Source organism: Protobothrops mucrosquamatus, unplaced genomic scaffold, assembly GCF_001527695.2.
Source record: "Protobothrops mucrosquamatus isolate PMUCROS unplaced genomic scaffold, P.Mucros_1.0 scaffold1212, whole genome shotgun sequence".
Classification (NCBI taxonomy): domain Eukaryota; kingdom Metazoa; phylum Chordata; class Lepidosauria; order Squamata; family Viperidae; genus Protobothrops; species Protobothrops mucrosquamatus.
Genome location: NW_015387421.1, coordinates 81,171 through 107,073, shown reverse-complemented (window position 1 = coordinate 107,073; position 25,903 = coordinate 81,171). Strand labels below are relative to the sequence as shown.

General features: G+C 34.5%; 1 protein-coding gene across 1 annotated transcript in view; it reads right to left on the bottom strand.

Annotated features, from left to right (window-relative positions):
- NUP205 (nucleoporin 205) overlaps positions 1-25,903 on the bottom strand; it is a 40,257-nt gene that overhangs the window by 10,624 nt on the left and 3,730 nt on the right. Inside the window, 27 exon segments of the mRNA XM_029285030.1 lie at positions 431-723; positions 1,599-1,697; positions 2,061-2,331; positions 2,565-2,756; positions 3,674-3,754; positions 4,494-4,651; positions 5,995-6,069; positions 6,592-6,741; positions 7,148-7,262; positions 7,682-7,806; positions 8,230-8,394; positions 8,859-8,940; positions 9,600-9,720; positions 10,208-10,397; positions 10,631-10,768; positions 11,435-11,534; positions 12,623-12,832; positions 13,389-13,439; positions 14,541-14,723; positions 14,981-15,186; positions 16,032-16,182; positions 17,591-17,728; positions 19,031-19,147; positions 21,339-21,514; positions 21,694-21,858; positions 23,903-24,131; positions 25,512-25,671. Coding sequence (XP_029140863.1) covers positions 431-723; positions 1,599-1,697; positions 2,061-2,331; positions 2,565-2,756; positions 3,674-3,754; positions 4,494-4,651; positions 5,995-6,069; positions 6,592-6,741; positions 7,148-7,262; positions 7,682-7,806; positions 8,230-8,394; positions 8,859-8,940; positions 9,600-9,720; positions 10,208-10,397; positions 10,631-10,768; positions 11,435-11,534; positions 12,623-12,832; positions 13,389-13,439; positions 14,541-14,723; positions 14,981-15,186; positions 16,032-16,182; positions 17,591-17,728; positions 19,031-19,147; positions 21,339-21,514; positions 21,694-21,858; positions 23,903-24,131; positions 25,512-25,628 — 4,098 coding nt within the window. The 5' untranslated portion in view covers positions 25,629-25,671.

The following is a 25,903-nucleotide window of genomic DNA, read 5'->3' as shown; positions in this document are numbered from 1 at the left end:
ACAGAGTGGGTCTCCTCAGGGTGCCGTCAGCCAGACAGTGCCGGCTGGCGACCTCCAGGGGGAGGGCCTTCTCGGTGGGAGCCCCCACCCTCTGGAACGAACTACCCCCAGAGATCCGGGTGATCCCGGATCTCCCCTCCTTCCGCCGCGCCCTAAAGACATGGCTCTTCCAACAAGTGGGATTGGCCTAGGGAATTTTAGTGGGGTTTTTTAAGAGAAATTTTAATTATATAGGCCATAACAAATATTTCTTTTTAATTTGGTTTTAAATTAGGTATTTATTGTTGCATTGTTTTATAAGGCTGTTAGCCGCCCTGAGTCCGGTAAGGAGAAGGGCGGGATATAAATTGAATTAATAAATAAAATAAATAAATAAATAAATAAATATATTATTGCATTTTATACCTTTATAATATAACTGTATAAGAACCAACCTACTGAAATACTATAGATAGTTCAACATAATCATATAATCATTTGTTATACCAGACATAGCATTTTGACTATTACGACATAATTGCCCATCCCTAAAGAATTAAGTCTGTTCAAAATTAACAGGTCTAATTTTATTTACCCGTCCTATCTCATGTCCATCACAGGCATCTCTGCAGACTACCTCCATTAGGGCAGAACCATAGCTTTCAATAATAGCCATGTTTTCTCTCTGCAGTTTACTGAAACCATCTTCAGGAGCTGTTAAACGCTCCCACATGGACCTTTTGGCTGTAAAATAGATCAAAGAGTATTAAAAACAAACCTTTTTTATTTTAAACTGTATCATGAATTGTATTTAGCAAAAATATATAGAAGGAATATCTTAGTGAGACAGGTGAGAAAACATGAAAAAGTAAAGTTCCTTCAAGTCAGATTTGATTCCTAGTGATGTCATATATGGAAGGGTTTACCAATTTTTTTTTCTGGGAATGTTTGAAATTTGGTAACTTTTGCTATATAGTTCCGTTATTACTTCTAAACAAGTAATAACCAAGTCTGTTTAACTTTTCAAGCGAGGTCTTTTTGTGCAAATGGCATTGAGAAATTAGGTCCAAGAACAGATAATTATAAACTTCACAGTATTAATGCTGAAGGAAAACAGATACTCATTGGAATTTCAAACTTTAGACCTAAAAGTTATTTAAGAACTTCCTGTCACCACTACTAATATTCACATCTTACTCTGTAGAGACAGACTGTATATGCAGCTCTGTAGAGCAGGAGTCGCCAACCTTTCTGGGTTGGCGGCCCGGTGGGAAAGGGAGGGACAAGGATCTTTATGCGCGCATGTGCACACATGCAAATGTGGCTGCATGCGTGTGCATGCAAACAGGCCGTGAGCATGCACCCTCTGCAAATGGGGCTGCTAGCGCTGGCAAGAGGCTCGCGGCTCTCCTACCGCTGGCGAGAGGCTTGTGGCTCTCCTAGCTCCGGCGAGAGGCTCGCAGCTCGGCTAGCACCGGTGCAAGGGCAGGGGGTGAGCGCGTACATATGCGCACGTGCACTGACCAGCCACTCACGTAGCCCAGTAGTGGACCGCGGCCCATAGGCTGGGGATCTATGCTGTAGAGTGTCATACTTTCTATAATTAGATTATATTTTACCTGCTTCTAAGGTATCTGGTTCATCTGGTCGTTGAGCAATCTGCAAATAATAGAGCAATGATCCATACAAGTGTGTCCTCACTCGCTGGAACCCACCACCTATTCAAAGAGGAAGAGAGAAGCCAACAAATGTAGCATTATCTTCAATTATACGTACAATGCTGATTTTGCAATGAAAACAACTATTTTTTCATAAAGCTGAAGCCAGAATAATCAAATTGTTCCATTCTTAGCAAAATTAAAACAGAAAACATCATAAAGATATAGCCACTGTCCTCTACTTTTGTCAGAACAACCCACATGCATCTTCTACTGCTTATAGCTATAACTGTTAAACAAGATAGTGCAAACTCAGTTTAAGTATAATTTTTAATTTAATGAAACAAAATGAAAATACGTTCAATTCCATATTAACATTTATGGAATTCCTTTCCAATAAATATAAGTGATTTCTGTATTCACCGGTCTTCAGAATAAAATCCAGAATTTTTTTCAATATGATATGTAAAGAAGAGTCTCCAATGGAGGCAAATCCCACTGCCAAGTCTTCAGAAGCAGGTGATGTAGCAAAAGACCCATCCAACATTAGGACAAATTGGGAACGTCCAGGCATAGGGATAGCAAATGGCTCCTTTTGTTCTGTTCGCACAGACTGGCTTAGGTGAGCAGTCAAAGTGAACACGGCTCCTGCCACAACAGGCATTAACTCTTGAGCTGCATCATCATTCAAAATCTTATGGGAAGAAAAGAAATTAATAGTCTTATTATAAGTGACATGATTTCTATCATCTTTCCAAATGCGAACGACAGTTAACTAGAATGTGACACATAAAACAAATGAGTCTCAAATTGCTGTTAAATTGTCTCTGATATATTCCTCCTTTCCTTACTCTGTATTTTATAATTTAATTTTAAAAGAATCTCCTTTTAAACCACATAATGTAGTAATATATCTTTATAGTTTACCTTATCATGTAAATCTTGCAGTAGATCACGGATAATAAGCTGTCTATCTTCAGATTGTATGAGGTCCTGTGGGCAGGCAGTTAATATGATTTCAACCAGCTGCCTCCAGGACTCCAGAGCATGTTTCTTTGCATACAGACACTGAAGAAGCCTGTTCCTCTCCACAACATACTGAAGGATTGTATTGATTTCCTGGAAATCAATTGAAAAAAAATCACTAATAACAACAAAAAGCAATTAATCAAGTTATACTAATATCGTATCAGTTTATAACCAAGCAGGGAATATACATGTCAGAAATACCTTGGGGATTTTGAAAAAAAAGTTCCATCAGGGAGTTTCCTTTTAAATGCCATCAGAATGTTTGATGGTGGGAAATCATAGAAGAAACTGGAAGGAGCTTTCAGGTGAGGAATGGTGAACTACAGCATCTCCAAATTAGCAAAGATGACAACCACAACTACGACCTAAGGACCTGTGAGCAGACTCGTCTCACAGAACCTCCCCGGATAAGGAGAGGATGGGAGATGGTTCACTTATGCTCCAGACAGTTGTTCCTCATGAGGAGACCACAGGATAGAGGTTTTTTGTGGATTTGAGTTCTGGGAGATGAAGAGAACCATCATGCTCTCAACTGCAGCAAAGTTTTAAAGGACGCAGAGCTCATTCACTCACTTTCAGAAATTATCCTTTCTTTTTTCTCTGTATATCTTTTATTCTTTTTGTACTTTCCCTTCTTTCTGAGTTTAATTTGTATTTTTTTCAGTATTGTATTAAAACTTAATACAGGTAGTCCTTGACTTACAACCACCTCCATTATGATTGCATGAGAAGGACTACCTGCAAAAAATATTTTTTTAAAAAAAGAAGAAACTGGATACATCCCTGTGAATTACAATCTTAGATATTTTTAAATTCCCATTTCTTTAAAGTAATAATAAAACTGGGATTCTAGCAGTACAACATGCTTATAATCACTCCCAAATTAGTAAGCATTATATAAAATATTTAGTAAAGCAAACAATTAATAAATATTTACTAAAGCAAATAATAATATATCCCGATAACCTTTTCAAAATCTAGGCATTCTAGTTATTTCATTTCTTTACCTCCATAAGTAAAGGTCTCTGTCCAAGGGCTGCCATTCCTTGCAAGGCATTAACTTCAGCAATCAGAACTTTGTGAAGATGCTAGTATTGAGGAAAAGACAAGGCTCATGTCTAATGCACACTAAAAATACTAAACCAACTCATTATCTTAGCTGTGAAGAGTGTTTTCATCATTTCATTTATTTCTTACTTCTGCCCATTTTTACTTTCATCCTAGATAAAATTATACACTTTAATGAAGCTAGCCAGGAAACATACAATATCCAACATGGAATGTCAGTTGTTCCTTTATAACACTCAATTCAGTGTAGTAACTGTATTTTTTTTGGGGGGGGAGGAAGAAGTTGACTATAACTTTATAAGAATGTCTCTCTCTCTCTCCAGAACTGTCAAATGAAAATAAGGATATATTGGATATATTGAAAATAATGGATATATTAAGAATGAATATTTAATCCCAGAATTACCAAACATATTTTAAGAACATGAAGCAAACTTGATAAATAAATAAGTAACAACTCTGGCCTCTAATAAAACCGGGAACCAAAATCCATTTCAAACTTTTGCTTTCAGACTCAAGCAGGGGGGCCATACATGCATTACTGTGGATGGATCAAGTTCTTAAAGCAGCATTGTCAAACTCGTGATGTCACGTGACGTCGCGCAACGTATCGGAGCTTTTTCGCCATTGCCAGCAATGGGGTGGGCACGGCTCCGGTATGATGAAACCGGCCCACGGGCCGGCAGTTTGACACCCCTCTCTTAAAGTGTGTTTCTATATATTTTTGGACAACCCCAACATTTCTTGAAACTTGCTGACCTTCACATTGCAAATAATTGGTCCATGTGCAGTCCTATTCTCACAGTTAGCAATGACCTCCTCTATTTGAGCACGGTCAAAAAAATCTAGTTGCAAAGGCTCTGGGATCTCTTGACTGAAGTCAATTGAATCAAGGATGCTCAAGATTTTCCTGTGCACTGAAGATATTAGAAATCAATTTAGAAATTTCTGGAAATCAGACAGAAGAGAAGTCAGCTGAACTCAGAAAATATAAATGACAAACTTTACGATTTAGATATTTTTCTATTTATCATAATTCTACATTTTATTCCTATTAATATATCCCAAGAAAATGAATTAAGCTACACCATCAGACACCACAGTATATTTATAGTTAAATTCTGAAACAATGTAGCTCCAACCCAGCAGTATATTTATAGTTAAATTCTGAAACAATGTAGCTCCAATCCAGCAGGTAAAATACAAAACAGAACTGTGAGTGCTTTAGCATTTGTTAAAGTTTTATGCTCTTGAAGCTGGTCATATTGAACATTACTGTCAGGGCAAAGAATCATGAAAATACGTTAAGTTGCAGTTAAGAAGATTTGTTGCTCAAGCCTATAAACAAGATTCTAGTCAACTAGCTTTCAGTGCTAAATTGGCAGAGGATAATGCAAGAGAGTTTGGACTTAGACCGTTTGTTGGAATGTAACAACTCTAGACTGATGACTTGCTTAACTCCGCCCCTGGCTCTATCTATTCTTCTCTACCACACAGTATTTTAGGAAATTAATAAAAGGGAAAAATCCCAATAAACTTCAAATGATTTATCAATTTCTGCATTGTGCCCACTCATTTCTTTGTAATGTATTAAGTTGCTTCTTACTATGCAGTGCTCTAGAATTTCATGTTAAACAGCATAGAAATATCACAAAATATATATGCTAGAAGCCAAACAATGAATGTATTATATAAACATATAATACCTATATAGACATTTATTTATCATTTACAAATTTAAGTGTATTATGATTTTTCTAACAATTTTTAAATGTTCTGATTATAACAAGCAGCCAGGCAAAAAAGACAGAGCCAGGTAGCTTGGTCTAGGGCAGACATGTCAAACTCGTATCGGGACCGTTTTGCCATTGCCAGCAATGGGGTGGGCATGGCTTCCGCGTGACGCATCCGGCCCACGGGCTGGCAGTTTGACACCCCTGGTCTAGGGTAACCAGGGGTGCCAGCATTCCCAGGGGGTGTGAGATGGCATTTCAGGGATGTGACAAGAGTGTGGATTGTATTCCTTAGTGATAGGTCACAAATCACAATTACTTTTGTAGGGGGTGAGAACATTAATCAAACATTTTCAAGGAATGTGGGGTATAGAAAAGGTTGGGAAGGCACTAGGCTAGAAACCAGGAGACTGAGTTCTAGTCTGCCTTAGGAATGAAAGCTGCTATAGTTTTATTGCACCAGTCAATATAATGGTCTCTGTATTCCTAATTAAAATCTGAAAAGTAGGTCTTTGCAAGTAACTTACCCTTGGAAACAGTATCAAAGTGAAGGAATCCAGTGACAGAACGACTATCATCTTCTATCCCTCCTTCACCATCAGCTAAGAAAATTGAATTTTAAAAGTTAAAATTAATTTATAAGCCACCCAATTTCATCACAGCATAAATTTAAAATAAAATACAAAATGTCTGTGCATTTTAAAGCAGTTGCACAAACTGAAAGATACAAACTTCTTTAATGCTCCAAAGAGAAGTGCTTCGCTTATACTAACATAACTTTGTTACACATTGATAGCAATAAATTCCATCCAATCCTAATTTACACTTAGAGAGATGAACAATAAAAGCTATGTATCCTGTTAATAGGCAAGAACAATGTGTTATACTGAATAATCTATCACTGCTATTAATATGTCAACTTTGGCTAAACCAATATCTCCATTATCTAAGTAATGCTTGCTTCCCTCACTCCTAAAATTGTAATTGTGAGACGAACTAGAAAATGTTATGGTAAAAGTTGTAGCAACTGGATATGAAAGTGCCAGATAATTCAGAAAAGAAAAAAATGGCCTTTAGGTATAAAAATCTTAACCCCTCTATCTATCCAGCCCAATTCCATTTACCTAAATAAGATTTGACTGGCACATCATCAAGAAGGAGCTGTAACAATCTCTGTGTGTGAGAACGCTGGCGGTTCAGGGAAGTAACTCGCAATTCTATAGATGCAGTTTTCATTAGCCATGACATCTGATTCAAGGCAGGAATCTCATGCTCTGAGTAGAAGTGAAAGAAAGAAACAGTACAGCAGAGTTAAATATTCACATTGGGAAAATATAGCCCTCCTACTCTGACATGCTTTGAAATCTTAGCTTAAGACTGTTTGAGAGCAGTCATATTGAAATATGGTCCAATTCCAAAATGAGATTCCTCAACGGTCATGCTTCCTGACCATTCTTTCCCAATGCTGAGGTGGAAAAGAAGCAAAAAAGAAAGGATATGATGCATGAAGTGCCACAAAAGAAGGGAGATGTATTTCTCTTCCTTCCAAGGCAGGATTTCTAATATTCTAAGATAAAAATAGCTTTTCTGCAAGATTAAAGTATTTCAACTTAGAATGAAACAATGTTTCAAAGCAATAGAATAAAATACCTCCAATTAAAAATGCATTTCAAGTGTTACCTTTGACACAAAAAGGAAGGTGCTGCAACTGAGAGAATAAAAAATCCTGGCTAGTCCTCAAATATCTCATAGTTGGTCCTGAGGTGTCTGAGCACGCACATAACTGATAGATCACCTGTTAATCCAAAAAAAATATTTTCATGTGTGTGTTTGGGTATAAACAAAAAAACATGCATTCCTTTTAAAACTTTACAAAGAATATCAGGTTAAAAAAACAGCTGAATTATTAATAACACAGTGTTAAAACTGCCTTCAATGATTTAAATGACTTACATGTAACAGCTCTATTTTTAAAAATCAGCTTAGGCTCCAATGCTATAAAGTGAAGGATTCAGATATATAATTATCTAAAAGAAAATATCCCTGAATTCAAAGAGGCATCTTTCTCTGTAATCATATGTAGGCCTGTGATATAAATTATTTTAAGAATCAAAATAGCACTACAAAATTACAAAAAGCTACAAAAACACTTAAAGCTGATTGGCTGTATATACAAATTTTAAATTCAAAATTTACTCAAAATTTCTTTCATACCTGATAACACAACTCTGCTAGATGTGGAGATTCCCGAACTGCTGTGGGATCAGATCTTGTTCCAGTACCATTCTCTAATATATTCAAAATAGCATGAAGGCAAGTACGAGGGCAACCCAACACACCTTAAAGATTTAAGACACTTGTTTAGATAAACAGTATATAAGGCATAATAAGCTAATTCACATGGAAAATAAAAAAACAAATTTCATTCTGTTTGAAATTTTAGTGTGCTTTTTATGATACTAGCTAGAAATGGCAAAGAGTTTGCTCTTGTAAAATTACAGTAGTTTAATGTTGCATTTTATTACAAATGGGATATGATGGATAAAAGTACCCAGATTTGCAGAGTTTGCATCTAGATGCACTTTCTACAACGCACTGATTTTAAAATTTAAAACATTTAATATTTATTCTTTGTACCATATTAATATTATGCTATACTGGAAAATTAAAATAAAATAAAATATCACTATCCAAGGTTTTTTCCAGATGGTAGCTAGCCACTTCCCTCTTTCTCTATCATCAGAGCACTCTCAGTTGGGTACCTGGATCTTGCAGATTTGTAGTGCTGACAGGCTTCCTAAATTCATAACCAAGAAGATACAGAGCAAGATTGGGTGGCTTGCACTCCAGAGAGGTAATGAGAAGGTTCAGAATATTAATCCTTGTTTCATGGAATATCGGTGCTTGCTTCCTTTCAACTTCAAATTCTTTGAATCAAGCACACACATTTATATTAAAAGTGAATTATCCAGCAAGCATTCAGTTAATGCATATGTATGTTTAATTAGTCTAATTTACAACCATCTGCAAATTTCCCAATGAGCAACAGAAATACAAGTATGAAAACTTCTGTTTAAAGTATTTCAGAAGGTATCAATTTGTTTCTGAATTAACTGTATAATCATCATCTCACCCATAAATATAAATTATGAAAAGCAGAACACTTAATATATTTGTGAAATTATTTTGTAAATATAATTTTTTGGCACTCTTTTGGCTAACTATAATTTTGTTAAAAATTATAAGAACTAAAATTTTAAATAGTACAGACTTCTAAATGCAGTCTTTTATTATTATTCTATCTTCTGAAATTAAAATAATAACATAGTGCAAATAAACACAAGCATTTTCATTTTTGAAAATAAAAAAATAAAATGATCAACTTTCATACCTTCATCAGGATTAATTATTTCTTCTGCAGTTTCATTGTCCAAACATTCCACAAATCCAGCCATTAGTTTCTGACTGATACTCTAGATTTGTTATTAAAATAAAAGTAAAATAATAAGATATCAATATAAACAAAAATATATACAAACCTAGAATAGTACACAAAAAATGCTTAAGTAAACCATACATTACCAAAGTTGTGCTACATTATTTCAGAGTTATCACATTTCAGCAGAAACAAAACCTAGAATATTTTAGTTGTTCCAGGCATCAGTTGAAATAAACATGTGAGGGATTCTCCAAATGATTTTATGGGGTGAGTAGAGCAAGACTGGGGTGCATCATCATCTCCCTTCCCTCCTCCTCATGCCTTATGTGCCACACTACAGATCCCCCATCTGTCCATCACTGCCTCTTTCTTTTCTCTGCTTAGCCATTTACATGGGATCACAAAGGAAACATCCAATCCTAGGTTTTTCCTGCCCCCCCCCAAAAAAAACCCTTTTGCTTGGAATAATCATGATTCAGTCTGTATCGAAAACAAAATAGATCCATTCCACATATAGATCAAAACTTGAAAAACATGTGGGTTTCGGTCAGAGAACAGGTTAGCTCAAACCAGCTGTTCTGCTCATGGAATGGTTCAAACCCAGAACATTTGCACATCACTATTAATAAATCATTTGCTGATAATTGGATAACAATTCCCTTTTTCTTGCTTAAAAAAATTAATTGCAATTACCTGGTCTTGTGTGAAGTCTCCAATCAGCTTGACCTGAATGTTAGAATTGCAAGAAATGCAACAAAGGATCTTGGAACTTTCAAAAGCCAGTTCAGGATTGGTATTACCATGATAAAGGTACCTTTAAAATATAACATTATAGAGAAATAATGATGGCAACCCATGTATTGAATTGAACGTCAGAGAAATCCTATACTTTTTTTTTTACAATGTACCTGGAATACATAGATATAACTTTATTCAAATCATTACCCTATACTTGGGAGGAAAAGCAGCTTAGGTTTTATCTCCTAATTCAATTGTTTCTTAAATCCCAATTTCTACAGGCCACATGAACAGATTATAACATCAAATTAATTAAATTAAAATATAATATTATTCACACTATAAATAAGAAATTGTTTGGAAATGTTCTTAGCAAATGTACAGCTCAATCCTATGAATTACTGTAGATGAATAGAGGGACAGTATTCTATTTTTATGAAGCCAGCTATTAATGGAATTTTTCTAAACACTCATGCTATAGGAACATCTGGAACAGATACACTCTGAGTAAAAACGCAGCATTTCTAAAGCCACAGCAGGTTTTTTAATGTTTTGGGACTTACCTGGCAATATTTACCACATGATCAGCTTTTTTAGTACGAGGATTGATTCCTTGCAGCAGCTGTTCTAGTGAGGTAACAATGACAGAGAGATGGCTTTCTCTTAAGAAGTCCATGAAAAGGTTCTCTTTCTGTAGAGTTAGATTGAGCAGCCCAAGACAATACTGTACAGCCTTCTCCAAATGCTTTTTACCTAAAGAAAACAAATCAAACAATTAGATCACACATTCATGATTCCCCCCCCCCCACAGGGGGGAAATGGAGAAGGGGAATAATTCACAGTGAGTTTACACAAGTACATTGATGGAGGCAACAAACAACCCATCAAGAACCGCCAGTTTTGAGTCATCAGGTTTGTTTCAACAGTCTATACTAGAGTCATGTAGATATTTTGATATCTTAATTAAAAAGAAACTTGCAACTTACCAGGGAAAGGTGCATAGGTATCTAGCTGTTTAACTCCTTCTTCCAACAAGCTAAGACACAATTCCAACATTGGTGATTCATTCAAAAGATGATACATCAGGTTAAACCCAGGTGGTTTATAAGCTATTACTTCTTCTCCTAGAAAATGAAATGTACATTTATGTGCTATTTATGAGATTGCAATTTACCAGCATAAATGTAAACCTAATCATTGTCATTTTCATTTTCTCCTTCCTCTTTCCCCAGGTAAAGATTTAAACAAGTGTAAAATCCCTATTTTCCCACGAAATTCTTTTATTTATTCTTGAAACCTTGCCTTTTCTCTGAACTGCCCCCTTTTCTTAAATCAAGTGAGCTAAAGCAAAAAACTGAATTCCCACCTTTATACGAACCACTATAATCTTTCCTGGGATTTACATCACTTATTCCATCTCCAGATATTTAGCCTTATTTTAAAAGGCTTTCCCTTGTCACTGCCTCCCTCTTCCCATTATACTTCTAAGTCTTTCCTAAATTTTCATTGGGGAAAAATGATTTTTAACACTCCCACAGTTCTAAAAATGCCACTGCATCTAAATCCTTCTTCATAGTTCTACATGTAAGCATCCACACCATTCCCTACTGTAACATTGTACATAGAAATCTCATTGAACTACAAATATTCCTGCTTATGTTTTGAGGAGCACTTAGAATATAATTAGCAGTCACCAACAGATCAGAAAAAAAAACTCCATGAGATTTTGTTGGCTTTCTTTCCCAGCAAGAGACCAAAAATAGGTAAAAAGAGATCAGCAAACAGCCTACCTTGTAAATCTACATATTGGTCCACAAAATCTTCAAGTTGGGGTTCATAGTCACTCAGCAACTTATAAAAGACCTCCAGAACTACTTCAGCTACTTCCCACTGTCAAAAAGCCATGTCCAAAATATTCATTTAATTTTTAAAAATTTTATAAAGTTATATTTTAATTCAATGAGTTGGATCCAATTTTTTTCCTGCCACAAGGAGCTTAAATGAGACATTTCCTGATATAAGACTTGTTCCACTGAAAGAAATCTTGAAGAAATCTTTAATTCAACCAACTCCCAATATAAAATGGTTCCAAAAAAGAAAAGAAATCAACCCCACTATATACTGTACATTGCCAATATTCACATTCTATAGAAATGAAATCTAGTAACATTGTACATATTAATTCCTTCAGTTTATTATTGTGCAAATAAATCACAATAGCGCCTTTTTCAGGTTAGCTGATATAGGATTGCATTTAGGGAAAAAAGTCTTGTTTAAATTTCCATATATGATTGAAAAAAGTCTGGATTGGAATTTTAGGTCACAAAGATATAACAAAAATTATAATGTTTAAATATTATTATTATTATTATTATTATTAATAATAATAATAATAATAATAATAATGTTATAATATAATTATTATGTTATAATATAAATAATTATAATATAATTATTAATGTGTAAACATTGGAAAGGAGCAATTAGCTTGCTGTACAAGCTAAAAGTAAATGGAGGTCTCTAACTTCAGTTTCCAGTTTAAAAGTTGAAACAATGTGTTGAATCAAATCAGTAAAATATCTAGAAAGTTTAGCAGCAATTTCCCAGCATTTGCAACAACAAATTCAGTCCTACTTGAAACGCTTTTCCATTTGCAGAACTTATTCTGAGTTCTGACTTTCAGTACAAGGTCTGAGGAAACCACAGATTTTATAAGTCTATAATGGCTATTTAAAAAATAATTCTATTATTGTTTAAATTTGCTGTTCACCATCCACAGCTACATGTTGAGTGGGAGATCATACAGAGCAAATTGAATCAATACATGAATGTCCCTTGTAACACCATGGTAGATTATTGTTACTACTATTGCTATAGGATTTTTCAAAGGAATAAGATTGCAGAATCAAAATAAAGATGATACAAAGACAAATTTGCATAGATTTGTAGTAATATACATTACAAGACGTAATGTTTACCTTTTCAGCAGCTCTCCGGTAGGCCCTGGTCCGAAATCGAAGAAATACAGATTCTCTCAGAAAATGAAGGTACGGCTCAAATCCTGGTGGGCGCAGCCCAGCACCCAGGTTAGAAGGAAATGAACTCTCTACTAGGGTACTGATGAGCTGGCAGAAGGCACGAGTTAAAGGATATTCCTCACACCGGGATTCTACTTCATTCAATTCAACCTTCCAAGAATATAAATTCCAAACATGTTACTTTTTAAACCCAACACACCATCTCATTTACCACTCTTAAATAAGCTCATGCAAATGCTTCTTCCAGTTTTCTCAAAGGCCCTTCATCAAAAAACCCCAAACCATTTTATAATTTCAGTCTATAATGTTTAATCTAATAAACAGATAATTTATCATCATTTACAGTATCTACAAATACTGTGCCACTGTGAACCAGACTGTTGAACCTACAGGTAGTCCTCAACTTACAATCATTCAGTGACCATTTGAAGTTATAACAGCATTGAAAAAAGTGACTTATGACCATTTTTCACACTTGCAGCATCCCCATGGTCATGTGATCAAAATCCAGACACTTAGCACCTAGTTCATATTTATGACGGTTGCAGTGTCCCGGAATCATGTGATCGTCTTTTGTGATCTTCTGACAAGCAAAGTCAATGGCCAAGTCAGATTCACTTAACAAACATGTTACTAACTTAACAACTGTCTCATGTTATATAATCAAATATTCATCAAATAGAATGACTAAGTACAGACAATTTACCTCAATACCAATGGCTTGTCTTTGGCCTGGAGTTCTTACAGTCTGCAATATCTTCCAAAATAAATGGGAGAGAAATGAAATGTTTGTTACCATTAGCAAAATAATACAATATTAAAGGAATTAACTAGTATTACATTGCTGATTGCACAAAGCTTTAGTGACAGGTCCTGCTCCAAAATTAAAGCACCTGCACTCTTCTTTCTATACTTTTTTGTGTTTATTAAGTGTGTATGTGTGTGCATGTGTATCTGTGTATACATATATATATACACACACACACATATATATATACACACACACATACTGTACACACACACACATCTTAAGTGTTTTTTATGATGCATCCGGTCAGCCCAAATAAGGGAAGAAGAAATCTTTTGCCTGTATCAGCCCCAATCTAGGGCTATCCACAGGCAGCAGTCGCTACTGCAACAATCATCTTTGTTAGCAATCCAAATTCAACACATATACGTATACACACATACACATACACACATACACATAAAGACAACAGAACAACTATTAATGATGCTGATGATAGCAAGAATTTTCATAAGAATATCTTGTACCTTGATTTGTTAAATCGTGTTAAAGCAAAGTTAAAACAAATTCCTCTAATGGCCCTCTTCTGTAAGAAACAATTTTGTTGACAGAATTTTGAGTTTAAAACGTTTTCCACTAAATCCTTTTTATTTCTTACATACAATCAGATTTCTTGCCTCTCTATCATCTACTTCCCATCTACTAGCAGGGATTTATAATATAAAAAGGAAAACAATACACTAAAGTTGGAAGGGCATTCAGGAACTCAGTTTTGCTCAACAGATTTTCTTATTCTGCAGACCAACTTTCCAAATTGGAAAACATAAAATAATAGCAATAGCTCTTTGACTTATATGCCACTTCATAGTGCTTTGCAGCCCTCTCTAAGCAGTTTACAAAAGCCAGCATATTGCCCCCAGCAACCTGGGTCCTCATTTTACCGACCCTAGAAAGATGGAAGGCTGAGTCAACCTTGAGCCAGTCAGGATCAAACTCCTGGCAGCGAGCTGAATTAGCCTGCAATACTTCATTCTAATCACTGCGCCACCACAGCTCTAAAATAAGTTGGACAAAGTACAGAGCAGAGATAAACTTCCCCTTACAAGATACCTGTGTGTATTCCAATGATTGCCATAGTGAAGCAGCAATTTCTGGAGATTTCCCAAAGGCTGAGAGAGTTTCTAAGAACTCTGCTTTCAAAATTGGGTGTATACTGCATTGCAGAAGTCCCAGAATAATAACTACTGGTGTCCACTGAGGATGTTCACAGAGAGCCAATCGCGCATTTTCACTCTGAAAAATTAAGAAAAACTATCACTGTTTAATGATATAAAGCCTTGTCCGTTACAGTGTCCATTATACCAAAAATGAATATTTAGAATTGTTAACATTTTCTTACACATTATTTTTCTCCCACCAAATTTACCTTCAGTTAAATTAGATATATGGCCACCCATTAGCTCCTTTTGCATTTATTCCTGACCAAATATGTCAGTGACTATGGAATAACGTACCAACTGAATTTTTTCATATATCAAGTAACTACCTACCCGTTTCACGATAGTCTTAGTAAGCTGCAGAAAGGCAATTAATCCATCCTGTTCTTTCTGTGTGATGCCTCTGAGAGGAAGATGACGATACTGAATGCTCTCTGCGCTTGGCAAATCTTTACGTAAATGTTCATGGTACAGCATCAAGGAATGGAAGAAGTGTTCCCAAGAGACAGGACTGCCACCTGCTCCTTGGATGTTTTCAGCTGAATGAAAAAAAAAACTATAACGTAGATTATATTAAATAAACTACAGGTGAAAAAAACATTTCCCTAAACTCAATTTCATTGAGTTGCTAAAATCATTTAGACCAAGGCTAAGACCAAAGCCCATTCCTAAGTGAGGAACGCATATAGTATTATAGCTCCCCCAAATTGCTTCCTTGTTTGATTCTTTTCCTTAAAAAAAAGTTCTTTCCTTTATCATCTCCTGCTTTAGGGCCTTTACTCATTTTTATTAATGGATAAATGGATAGAGATTACAGCTGTCATCATTCTTCTCTACTCCACTACAAATTCCTATTAACTATCTTCATTCATTGACATTGTTATATGAACAAAATTAGCAAATATGTAATTAAAAGTGAAGTAATTATCCAGTTTTGGATGCAAAAAGACAGAAATCATATAAAACAGGAAAAAAATTGGTTTACCAATTATTTAAAAAGTCAAGCTTTTTATGAATTATCAATCATGCAGGAATTATAGATTTCCTAGTGATGATCTCCCCACAAAAATGTGAGTTAATAAATGAAAATAAAGAATGTAATGATCAAGGATGGCATATTTACCGTTAAGCTTTTATCTATTTAGTTTTTCATTTAAGAGCATGTTCTATGAAATACTAATGAAAAGCTTTATTATATATGCTAAACATTAACTTGAAATCCCCTATGAATAGGCAATAAAAGGGTGTCATGACATAATAAATAAGAAAATCTTCAATCAAAGTGTTCAACTACTTCCCTGAAGAAACTTGTACTTAAGTTTACGCTTATGTGAATGGAAATAAAATATCAAAATATTCAGCTAGATGATGCTATATTTCTTACCATGAGTACTACCATTACCCTTTAGCAAAGTAAAGCAATAATGAGAACACCGAGGTCCATTGGCCAATCCCCGGAGCATTTTCAGATAAGGAATATAAATTGTGGAAGGAAGCAGGTCTCCCATTTGTCTAACAAATTTTGATAAAACAACCTGGAATATAAACAAAGATTCATCTAAGTAGGAATACCTACCGAAAGAAAGTCTTGATATTTGTTTTCAAATATCTCTGGCTAGCACATACAGGGAGTCCTTGACTTATGACCACAACTGGGATAGTCACTAAGTGATGCGGTTGTTAAGTGAATCACACCCAATTTTATGACTTTTTGCCAGAGCCATTAAGCAAATTACTGTGGTCATTAAATGAATCATACGGACAGTAAGCAAATCCACTCTCCCCCACTGACTCTCCTAGTCAGAAGCCTCCTGTGCAAGTTGCAAATGGCAATCGCTATGACTCTAGGACACTGCAACTATCATAAATACAAGCTGGTTGCCAAGCACCTGCAGCAACTTTGCAAGGACCGATCATATTTTTCCAGCACTGTTATAAATTCAAATTATTGTTAAACAAATGGTCATAAGTCAACTTCCTGTACACACAATCTGCTTAAGTAATCACTTAAATTTTTATATCTTTATGTTTATTAGAATTAACAGCAATATTCTTCCTACTGGCAATATTAACAGCCACAGATTTCAATAGGGGTAAAAAAAAGGCTACACTCATATTGTTCTCAGAAAAAAGCTCCAGGAACTAGGAAGATACTGCAGTCTACCATTCCACAATTGCTGTTTTGCCTCTGATAAGTCTTGGGATGCATCTCCAGGATCAAGTGGAAGAAATGCTATAGACTTGGAGGCCTTGCTGCAATAGAAACTTCTGCTGTCAGTGCTTAAAAAATGGGGCAGGGATGGGAATATAAATATGTCAATAAGTGAATGAGGTGCCAGAAGTTGATCTACAGCATCCAGAACATTCATGTTTCCCTCAAAAAAATCTTGAAAACAGAAACTAAATAATAATAAATTTACAGTTGTAATATTTTTCTCTCCACTCACACACATATACTTTACACCAGGTCAAGTGCATACCAAGCAGGGGATTAAATGATGGTTCTTCCATTGAATATTTCTGATTACGGTACAGATGATTATACGAAGTATGCATTTCTCTCTCTCAAACTCAAAAAAGGTCTGAACTTAGATTGGGTTGTATTTTATTTTTAAAATAGTAAAGCAAAACTAAAGTTACATAGCATTTATGTAATATTTTAGAATGTGTAAAATAATCTTTATAACTACTCTTTATGTAAATACTGAAATGTACAGAATTGTATTTAGAGAGGGGGCGGAAAAAGGGGGTTAGTAATCCATTGCAATTTTTTTTTAAAAAGGTGGTGATGTGCAGTAACTTCTCCTCAACAGGGCTCTTCCTTTAATAGTGATGAAAGTCAACAAATGTTTGTTAATTAATATGTTAGTTAACTAATTAACTAAATTAAACAAAGTCATTTCAAATCACAGGCGTTCCAAATGAAGGAATCACTTTTCTAACCTGACGCTGAGGTGGTCTTTGATGGGCTACCCCAAGATATGATCCTATGATAGTGGAGCTCTGCAAAGAGTCTGAAGGACACCAATATTCAAGAGCAAATTCCAGATTAAAGGGATCTTTCTTATACAGCTCAGCAATCTATAAAGAAAAAAAAGAAAAAGAAAAATTGTTTATTTCAGCAAATGTACAGGTAGTGCTTAGTTAAAAACAGCAATTAGAATTGGAAATTCTGTCGCAAAACAGTGCAATTATAAAGCATGATGTCATGTGAGCACACCAAGCAATTTAACATCATTCCTATGCACAATCACTTAAATTTAAATTATATGCTCTTTTAAAATTTGTGGAATCTTTTCAGATTTTAATGAACAATTATGATAAAGGTATATTATTATTTGCTTAACACAACTTATACAATAGACTATATTTTTTAAGTGATAAACCTACATTCAGATATTCTACAGACCAATACAGAGAAAGGCAGGAAAGAGAAGGATAATGAAAGAAACTAGGAAAACTAAACAAAAGCATACAACAGAAAGCGAGAAAGATATCTCCCTCCCACTGTCATTCTTTTGGCTATGTATAACACATTCATTTTATGCCAAGAAAATATATCCCAAAAAACAAGAGATGATAGAAAATTGTGTTGGCTTAATGAGAATAAATTGCATATCATTTCTCCATAAGCCAATATAGAAAACTCATCTTAAGAAACAAAGGGGAGATTAAACCCTCTTATGTCACTTTGCTTCCAAAGAAATTTATAGTCTATATATAGCAAGAAAAACAAGCCCTTTGGTCAAGTCTCTTCCCTTCATAAAAAAGTTTCTTCATCCCTAAAGTACTGATAGGAGTGGAAGACACAGTTAGACTTCACACCAAGCACAGCAATAAATCTCCACAGTAGTGTTTCTCAATCTTTTTTTCCAATAAATTTATTAAAGATTATAGTAAAAATAAAAGCTGGGGATTTGGGGGAGCTTCTGAAATCCACACATCTTAAAACTGATGATATTGAGAAACTCTGCTATAGACACTCAAACCCACATTCATGAACCTGCTTACAGCAGAACTTCATAGAAACAGCACAGCTACATAAACTATTTTATGGCAGAAACTACAAGTCAATATTTGTACAGATTTGCTTATTGAAGAACAAAGAAATCAAGTATTATATCTCTTCTGAGGTTTAAATTCTAGGTGAGAGGGCAGACAAATCTTTCTAGAAAGAAATAAAAAACATGGTTTAGTTACAAGTGCTACTTCTGTGGCTTTCTTTACTTCTAAAATGTGCCCTGAGCAAATTAGGTTAATAAAAATGTGATTGATATAAATGGCCACATAGTTAAAAATAAACTTTTAAATAATTTTTAACAAACATTTTGCTGTGTTTTTTAAAGAACAAGGACCTATTAAAAATAAGAACATTTAACTTACTAAAAGCATCAGATGTTCTAGATCCCGTCTAACAGATATGGGTGGTTCATTACCCATCTGTATACTCATATGAATGATCCGAGCATCTTCATCAGCACGGTTTCTCAGTTGTTTCACCTATACAATTGGCCAAGCAAATAAAGAAAAAAAGGAAAAAGAAAAAAAATCAGTATGATTTACCACCATTAGCATTTTAAACATAGAATAAATGAACGAAAAAAAGAGTATTTTTTTAAATTAAACATGAGAACTATCCTGCTTGATTAGGTTAAGGCCCATTTGAGTCCAGCATTTTGATTCTCAAAGGAATCAATCACTGGGTCCCTGCAATTAGTATCCCAACCCAGAAATAATATTGAGGTCTAACAACATTTGCCTTTAATAGACTTATCCAAAGCCCCTTAAAGAGACTCATATTTATCAGTATGTAAAAATTGAGTTAATATATGAACCTTTAATATACTTTATATCTAAATAAGGTAAGACAAAACTTTTGACATTATTCTAAATGTGGAAAATTAGAAAGTTAATCATACAATTATACAGGTAGTCCTCAACTTCATTTAGTGACCATTCAAAATTACAACAGCACTGAAAACAGTGACTTATCATCATTTTTCATTTATGACTTTTGAAGTATCCCCATGATCATGTGATCAAAATTCAGATGCTTGGCAGATTGTTCATACTTGTGATCACTACTGTGTCTCAAGCAGTCAATAAGGAAGCCAGATTCACTTAACAACCATGTTACTACTTATCAATGCAGTGATTCAGTTAACAACTGTGGCAAGAAAGGTGGTAAATTGGGGCACAACTCACTTAACAAATGTCTCACTTAACAACATAAATTTTGGGCTCAGTTGTGGTCATAAGTAAAGGACTATCTCTAATTCCCATTGAAATCAATATTCTATCTCTAATTGAAATACTTTCTATATAATCCAAAAGAGTAATTATCCCAAAGATGCTTTTTCAAAAGGCAATATTTCACTTCTCATCCAAGAAGCTTCTTCGGTTCTGACTGAATGGTGGGGAATGGAAAGATTTATATTTCTTACAGTCATCTGGTCATTAGCAGATGAGGCCACTTGGAGGTTTATCTGTGCCCTCAGGGTCACCTAAACCAGAGTGCAAATGGGTGTGGAACCTTCTTGGAACAGCCATAAGAGGAGCCGAACTCGGTCAATTAGTCTTCTGTTAAATACATATTTGGTGACTAATACTTTAACTGCTGCTGTCATTTTGTGAGAGTGTCTGTTACATTCTTTCAAAAATTTACAGTAAATATATATACGGTACCATCTGTATCTCTGCAGTAAATTAATTGGGTTATCTTGCTAATTTGATACTTAAAAACAGAATTATTCCCCAAAATCTAAACTGAATGCACCAACACATCAAAACATTCATATTGGTAAAAATAACTTATGTTCATAAATTGGAAAAGAATAATTGCTGATTCTAACAATAAAATGTGATCAAGAGGGGATTTAGGACAGGACATAGGCACAGTAATATATTTATATTTGATATAAATATATTTATATTTGACCTAGACTAAGAGTTAATTCTTAGTTCACGACAGCAATTGAGACCAGAACATGTCAGAAGTGACATGGTTGTAAATCATATCACTTGACCCCATTGTTTAGCAACAGCAGTTTTGGCAATCCAGGTTGCCATCATTAAGTGAGGATTTCGCAGGTCATTAAGTGGGAACCTCGTGTAATCTTGACTTCCAACTTCCTTCTGGCTACCCTACTGATCTTGCTTATAAAGAATGTTGGAAATTGCAATCATGTGATCACAGCACACTGTAGTGTAATCATGAGCCAGGTGCCAAGTGACTAGATTGCAATCATGTGACAATGGAGACACTCCAAAGATTGTAAGAGGAATGTTGTAAATGGTCATTAAATGAGAACCACTTGTAACCACAGATTAAAATATAACAATTTGACTTACTCAAAAGAACTGAAATTCTGACTAGTTATATAAGAAATAGAGATGAATTATTTAAAATATTCTAATACATCAGGAAAAGTCACCTTCAATATAAGTTTAGATTTTTTTTCTTTTTAATTATATATAGATGAATAATCAGATAACAGATAAACTGTTATGTCTGAATGTTGTTTCAAGGACATGTATCATTCCACATATGTTTATTTTAAAATCACATTTTTTTCTCAGTTTAAAGTCTTCCCTAAAATGGTTAGACATACTTTTTTCAAGTCTGTGTAAAGATATTGATCTATTTATATTCAAGATAATTCTAATTTAGCTCCTTCCCCATGAAACTTACTTTCATTGGCATGAGGGTAAGGAAATCTGTGATAAGGTTGTGGATTCTACGGATGTAAAATTCTTCCTGATAAAAGTTTTCTGCTCTCACTACAGATTCAGTAAGGAATAGAAAAACATTGTCTGCAATTGCTAACTCTGCCATTGCTTCATCAGCTTCAGTGAATTCCGCAAATGCTACAAAGAAGAAAGAACAAAAGAAGCAATGTCATAACACATCATACTTCATAGGAAATATCAGTTAGAACTGCTATTTTAACCAGTGGAATGTGTGCAAATCTGCTTCCTTCACTGAAATGAAGGCAGGGGACTGGAATTGAGTTCCTTGACTACATACCACTTTTAATCAAATTTACCTGTCACATCAGAGAAGTGTGAAATTCCACGCAAAGTTAGCGCCCAAGCTAACCTAACAGTAGCTTGAAGTCCTGGTAGTTTCCAAGGCCGAGATTCCTGAAGGCGTGTATGGATTGCTGCTATATACTGTCTGTCTGTTAGCAGCGGCAACTGGCGCATCAGTTCTAAAGCAACAACAAAAAGTATCTACCAATGAAAAATCATGGTCCAATTCACTGAAAATGAAAAAAAGACTTGTCTAATTTTATATTATCATACTAGTTCATGGATACACAATGGGCTGCTCCCATATCAATGCTATATGTTCTAATCACATATGATCACCATCCACTAGATTGTCTCAATCATCACAATAGTCAGTAATCCACAAGAAACAGAAGTGAAAAATTTTGTTCTTCATTTAGCAAAACTGCTAAATATTCCTGCATTTTGGTAATAGAATGCAGCTCCCACATTTTGTTAGCCATGGCTTATTTTAACCAGAGTTCAAATAAATCATGGTTTGAATAACTAACATACTTAGGGCACAATATGCAGAGCCCAGTTTCCTTGAGAAGTCCATAATATTTGGAAAATTGAAGAAAATAGAAGTGGATGGCCAGCATCAAGTTGGATGGATTTGACAGCAATGAACGCAGAACTGACAGACGTAAAAGGTTAAGACAGATCATTCTTTGGAGAGCCTATGTGTGTGGTCACTAAGCATCAACACCAACATGATGACATTCATCAATCGTTCAGTGTATCATGACTGGGTTCAAGCGTGCACTCACATTATGGCTTAGTGTGGTATACAAGCACAACCAATAAAAAGTTAAATTCAGAGATAAAATAAAAAATACACTGGATTTCCATTTTAACACAAATGGACTTCTATGAATAAATGCATAACTATCATTTAGTATTTATGCTTCTTTGAAATTTACAGTGCAGTTCTCTGCCAAAGAAGAGTTCGCTATAAAGTTAATTGGCTAATGAAACATTTGATCATAAATTCTTCCAGTTTAGATTATGCTTATTTTTCAGAAGACTTTAGACAGTTTAATATGTATGGAAGAAAGCAAAAGCATCCTCTATCTTCCCTATTGTTTTTGTGTTGATTCATTCAAGCCAATATTATTCTGCTAGAGGTAATGACATTCTTAAGGTTTACCCCAAATTATGGAATTGAACTTAGCCCAAAAATTCTGTTGCTAAGTGAGACATTTGTTAAGTGAGTTTTGTGCCAATTTTACAACCTTTCTTGCCACAGTTATTAAGTGAATTACTGCAGTTGTTAAGTTAGTAACATTGATGTTAAGTGACTCTGGCTTGCCCACTGACTTTGTCAAAACATTACAAAAGATGATCACATGACCCTGGGACGCTGCAACTGTCATAAATATGGGTCAGTTGCCAAGCATCTGAATTTTGATCACATGACCATGGGAGGTGCTACAAAGGTTGTAAGTGTGAGAAATGGTCATAAATCCCTTTTTTCAGTACCGTTATAACTTTGAATGGTCACTAACTGTTGTAAGTCAAGGACTACCTATATTACAAGTGGGAAGTAAATTCAAGAATAGAAAGATCCCTTTAACTACCACCTACCATGTAATTCCCATAAATCCAGACTCCTAAACAGACATGTATTTTGTCCAATTCACAAAACTATGCTGTAAAGTTACTTTATATAATACTACAATTATTTAATTTACCATCTAATTTATAAATGGCAAGTTTCTATCTAAAGGGTAGAAGGTCAGTTCCTACTTTTTACTTTTCATCTAATGTAATAGTGAGTTCCCAGCCTGATAAAAATTCAAGAAATGGTTATATAACAACAGCTGAAATCTATTCCGCTGTCCATTAAAACATCATGCTAAATTATGAAAAGGCTGCTAGAAAAAAAAACTAAAAATATCTGCAACTTAGTATCTTATGAGATAAGTTTACTCTAAATGAAAAATTGCTGAAAAATTTCTTATCCATCCCTTATATCTCATTAAATCTTTGCTATAGCCTTTCATAGTCTTGTTAGGAAGTAAACATTTCAGCATGCAAAAGTTGCTGTACATCTATCTGATCCTTTTTTTTAACCAACCATAGAATCATAGAAATATAACAGCCACGTAAATATGTAAGCAATGAATATTTTATTAGTAGACATTTAATTGTAAATTAATGACAATTATAAATTAATGCATGCTTAAAGTGAAAAATCATTACCATCTCGATCTTCAGTGATCTGTTCTAGAAAACTGACATCAAAACAATACAGGACAGCCAAAAGTAGTGCCAAGTTTACTCTGTCCAATGACCCATCAGCTTCTACAGTTACTTTCTCGAAATAACTAATAAGGATTAAAATATCATCACGACTTAGTGGTGACTGGCAAGTCCAAACAAACAAGCTTTCAGCCAGTGCCTGCCGACATTCCTTGATAAGATCAGCAACCTAGTTCAAAATAAAATATTATTACAATTGCATAGGCATACAATTATTACGTTCTATAACTGAACGAGCAAAGATGCATTTCACACATAATAACAGCGAAAGGTGCAACAAGATCAGCAAGAGGCCAGTTCACTGCTAAGCCAAAATTATTGTGACTTGGGCTGATCTCTGAGGCTAAAGCAAAATAGGTTCTGACTAAAACTGAGGGAAGTGCCTGGGCATTGCTGGGCTACTGGCAGGAATAGGAAGAAAGTAATGGCAAACCACTTCTGTGACACTTTCAACAAAATTGCATGGCACAAACCATCAGGAATTGAAAGCAATATGACATTTTATCTTAATGGCATTACAATGGAACTGAAGTATGTGAATTCAAGTTCACACGTAATTTGCAATTTAGTATTCCACATATGGGTTGCATCTGTATATTTAAAACACTTAAACATATTTTACTGTTCTTATGTAGGAATTCAACACTGACTATTGAAAAAACACAGTTATATATATACATATATTTGTACTACAAGAGCAAGAGGCAACTGGCTTGAATATTCAATGCAGTCATGTCATGAGATAGCAATTTATAATACTGTTAGCATTGAATTAATCTTAAATTGGCACACATATTTACTGTATATAAATTACTCTTCCAAATGCTGGAAAGATTCTTAAAAAAGGATCATTTTTTCATTTGTGATGGTCATGTGATAAAATTATACCTTTTGGGCTAATTATTTTGGGAGAGATAAGTATCACTAAACAAGGAACTGAATGCTCTCCAAAATTTGGCTTACTGTATTTATTTACAGGAGCAAACCATAAGTTCTTTAAAAATAAAGAACTGATTACTGTTATCTATTTAATTTTAGCAGCCAAAGCAACAATTGTGCATTGTTGGAAAACTCTAGATAACATAACAATTGAACTGTTGATTAGCAAGCCTTTTTCAATTGCCACATCAGGAAAAAATATCACATTTATTTATTTATTAAATTTATATGTCACCCATGTCACTGCAAGCAGCTTGTAAGCATCATAAAAACAGAGGTACAAACATTAAATATTAAAGTTAAATTAATGAGACTTCAGAAGCAGGAACAATTTTAACAAATTTGGTTGCATTATTCAGTTTACCTTAATAGCAACAGATTATAATTTGGTAAACTCATAATGGTAAATTTTCACATGTATAGTAGCCATCTCTTTGTGTACACTGTAGTAAATCTTTTTTGTAGTTCTATCTTTTTTTCTCTTTACACGTATCTTGGATTTATGTGAATGTAGTTATCTGATACTGCTTGAAATAAAAAAATATATTTTTAAACGAATGCTGCTTTTCTACCTGTATTCCAATATTAAAAGTACTATACAATTATTTACCTCTTTGCGATGTTTCTCACTGCCCAGGCCTCGTTCTTTCTGTAATTTTTCAAATTCAATGTTCACATCAATTTGAGATACCAAAGTCAGAATTTTATGAGTTAAACCCTGCTCCATCAACTCATCTGTAAACTGTGTTGTTATGGACACCAACTCAGGACTGTAATTGAAAGAGACAGTAATGTCACAACTAATTTTATTTTGATGTGATGCTGAATGATCCTCAATATTGTAGAACATTAGAAATTAAGCTTTGCCAACAATATTAGGCTTTCAAGAAAACACATATATTTATTAAGTGATAAAAATTGGAATCATTTTGAGCTAGAAGCAACATAATAAATTGTATCACAGATGCAAAGGTAGAATCAGGTACTCTACAGCACCATACA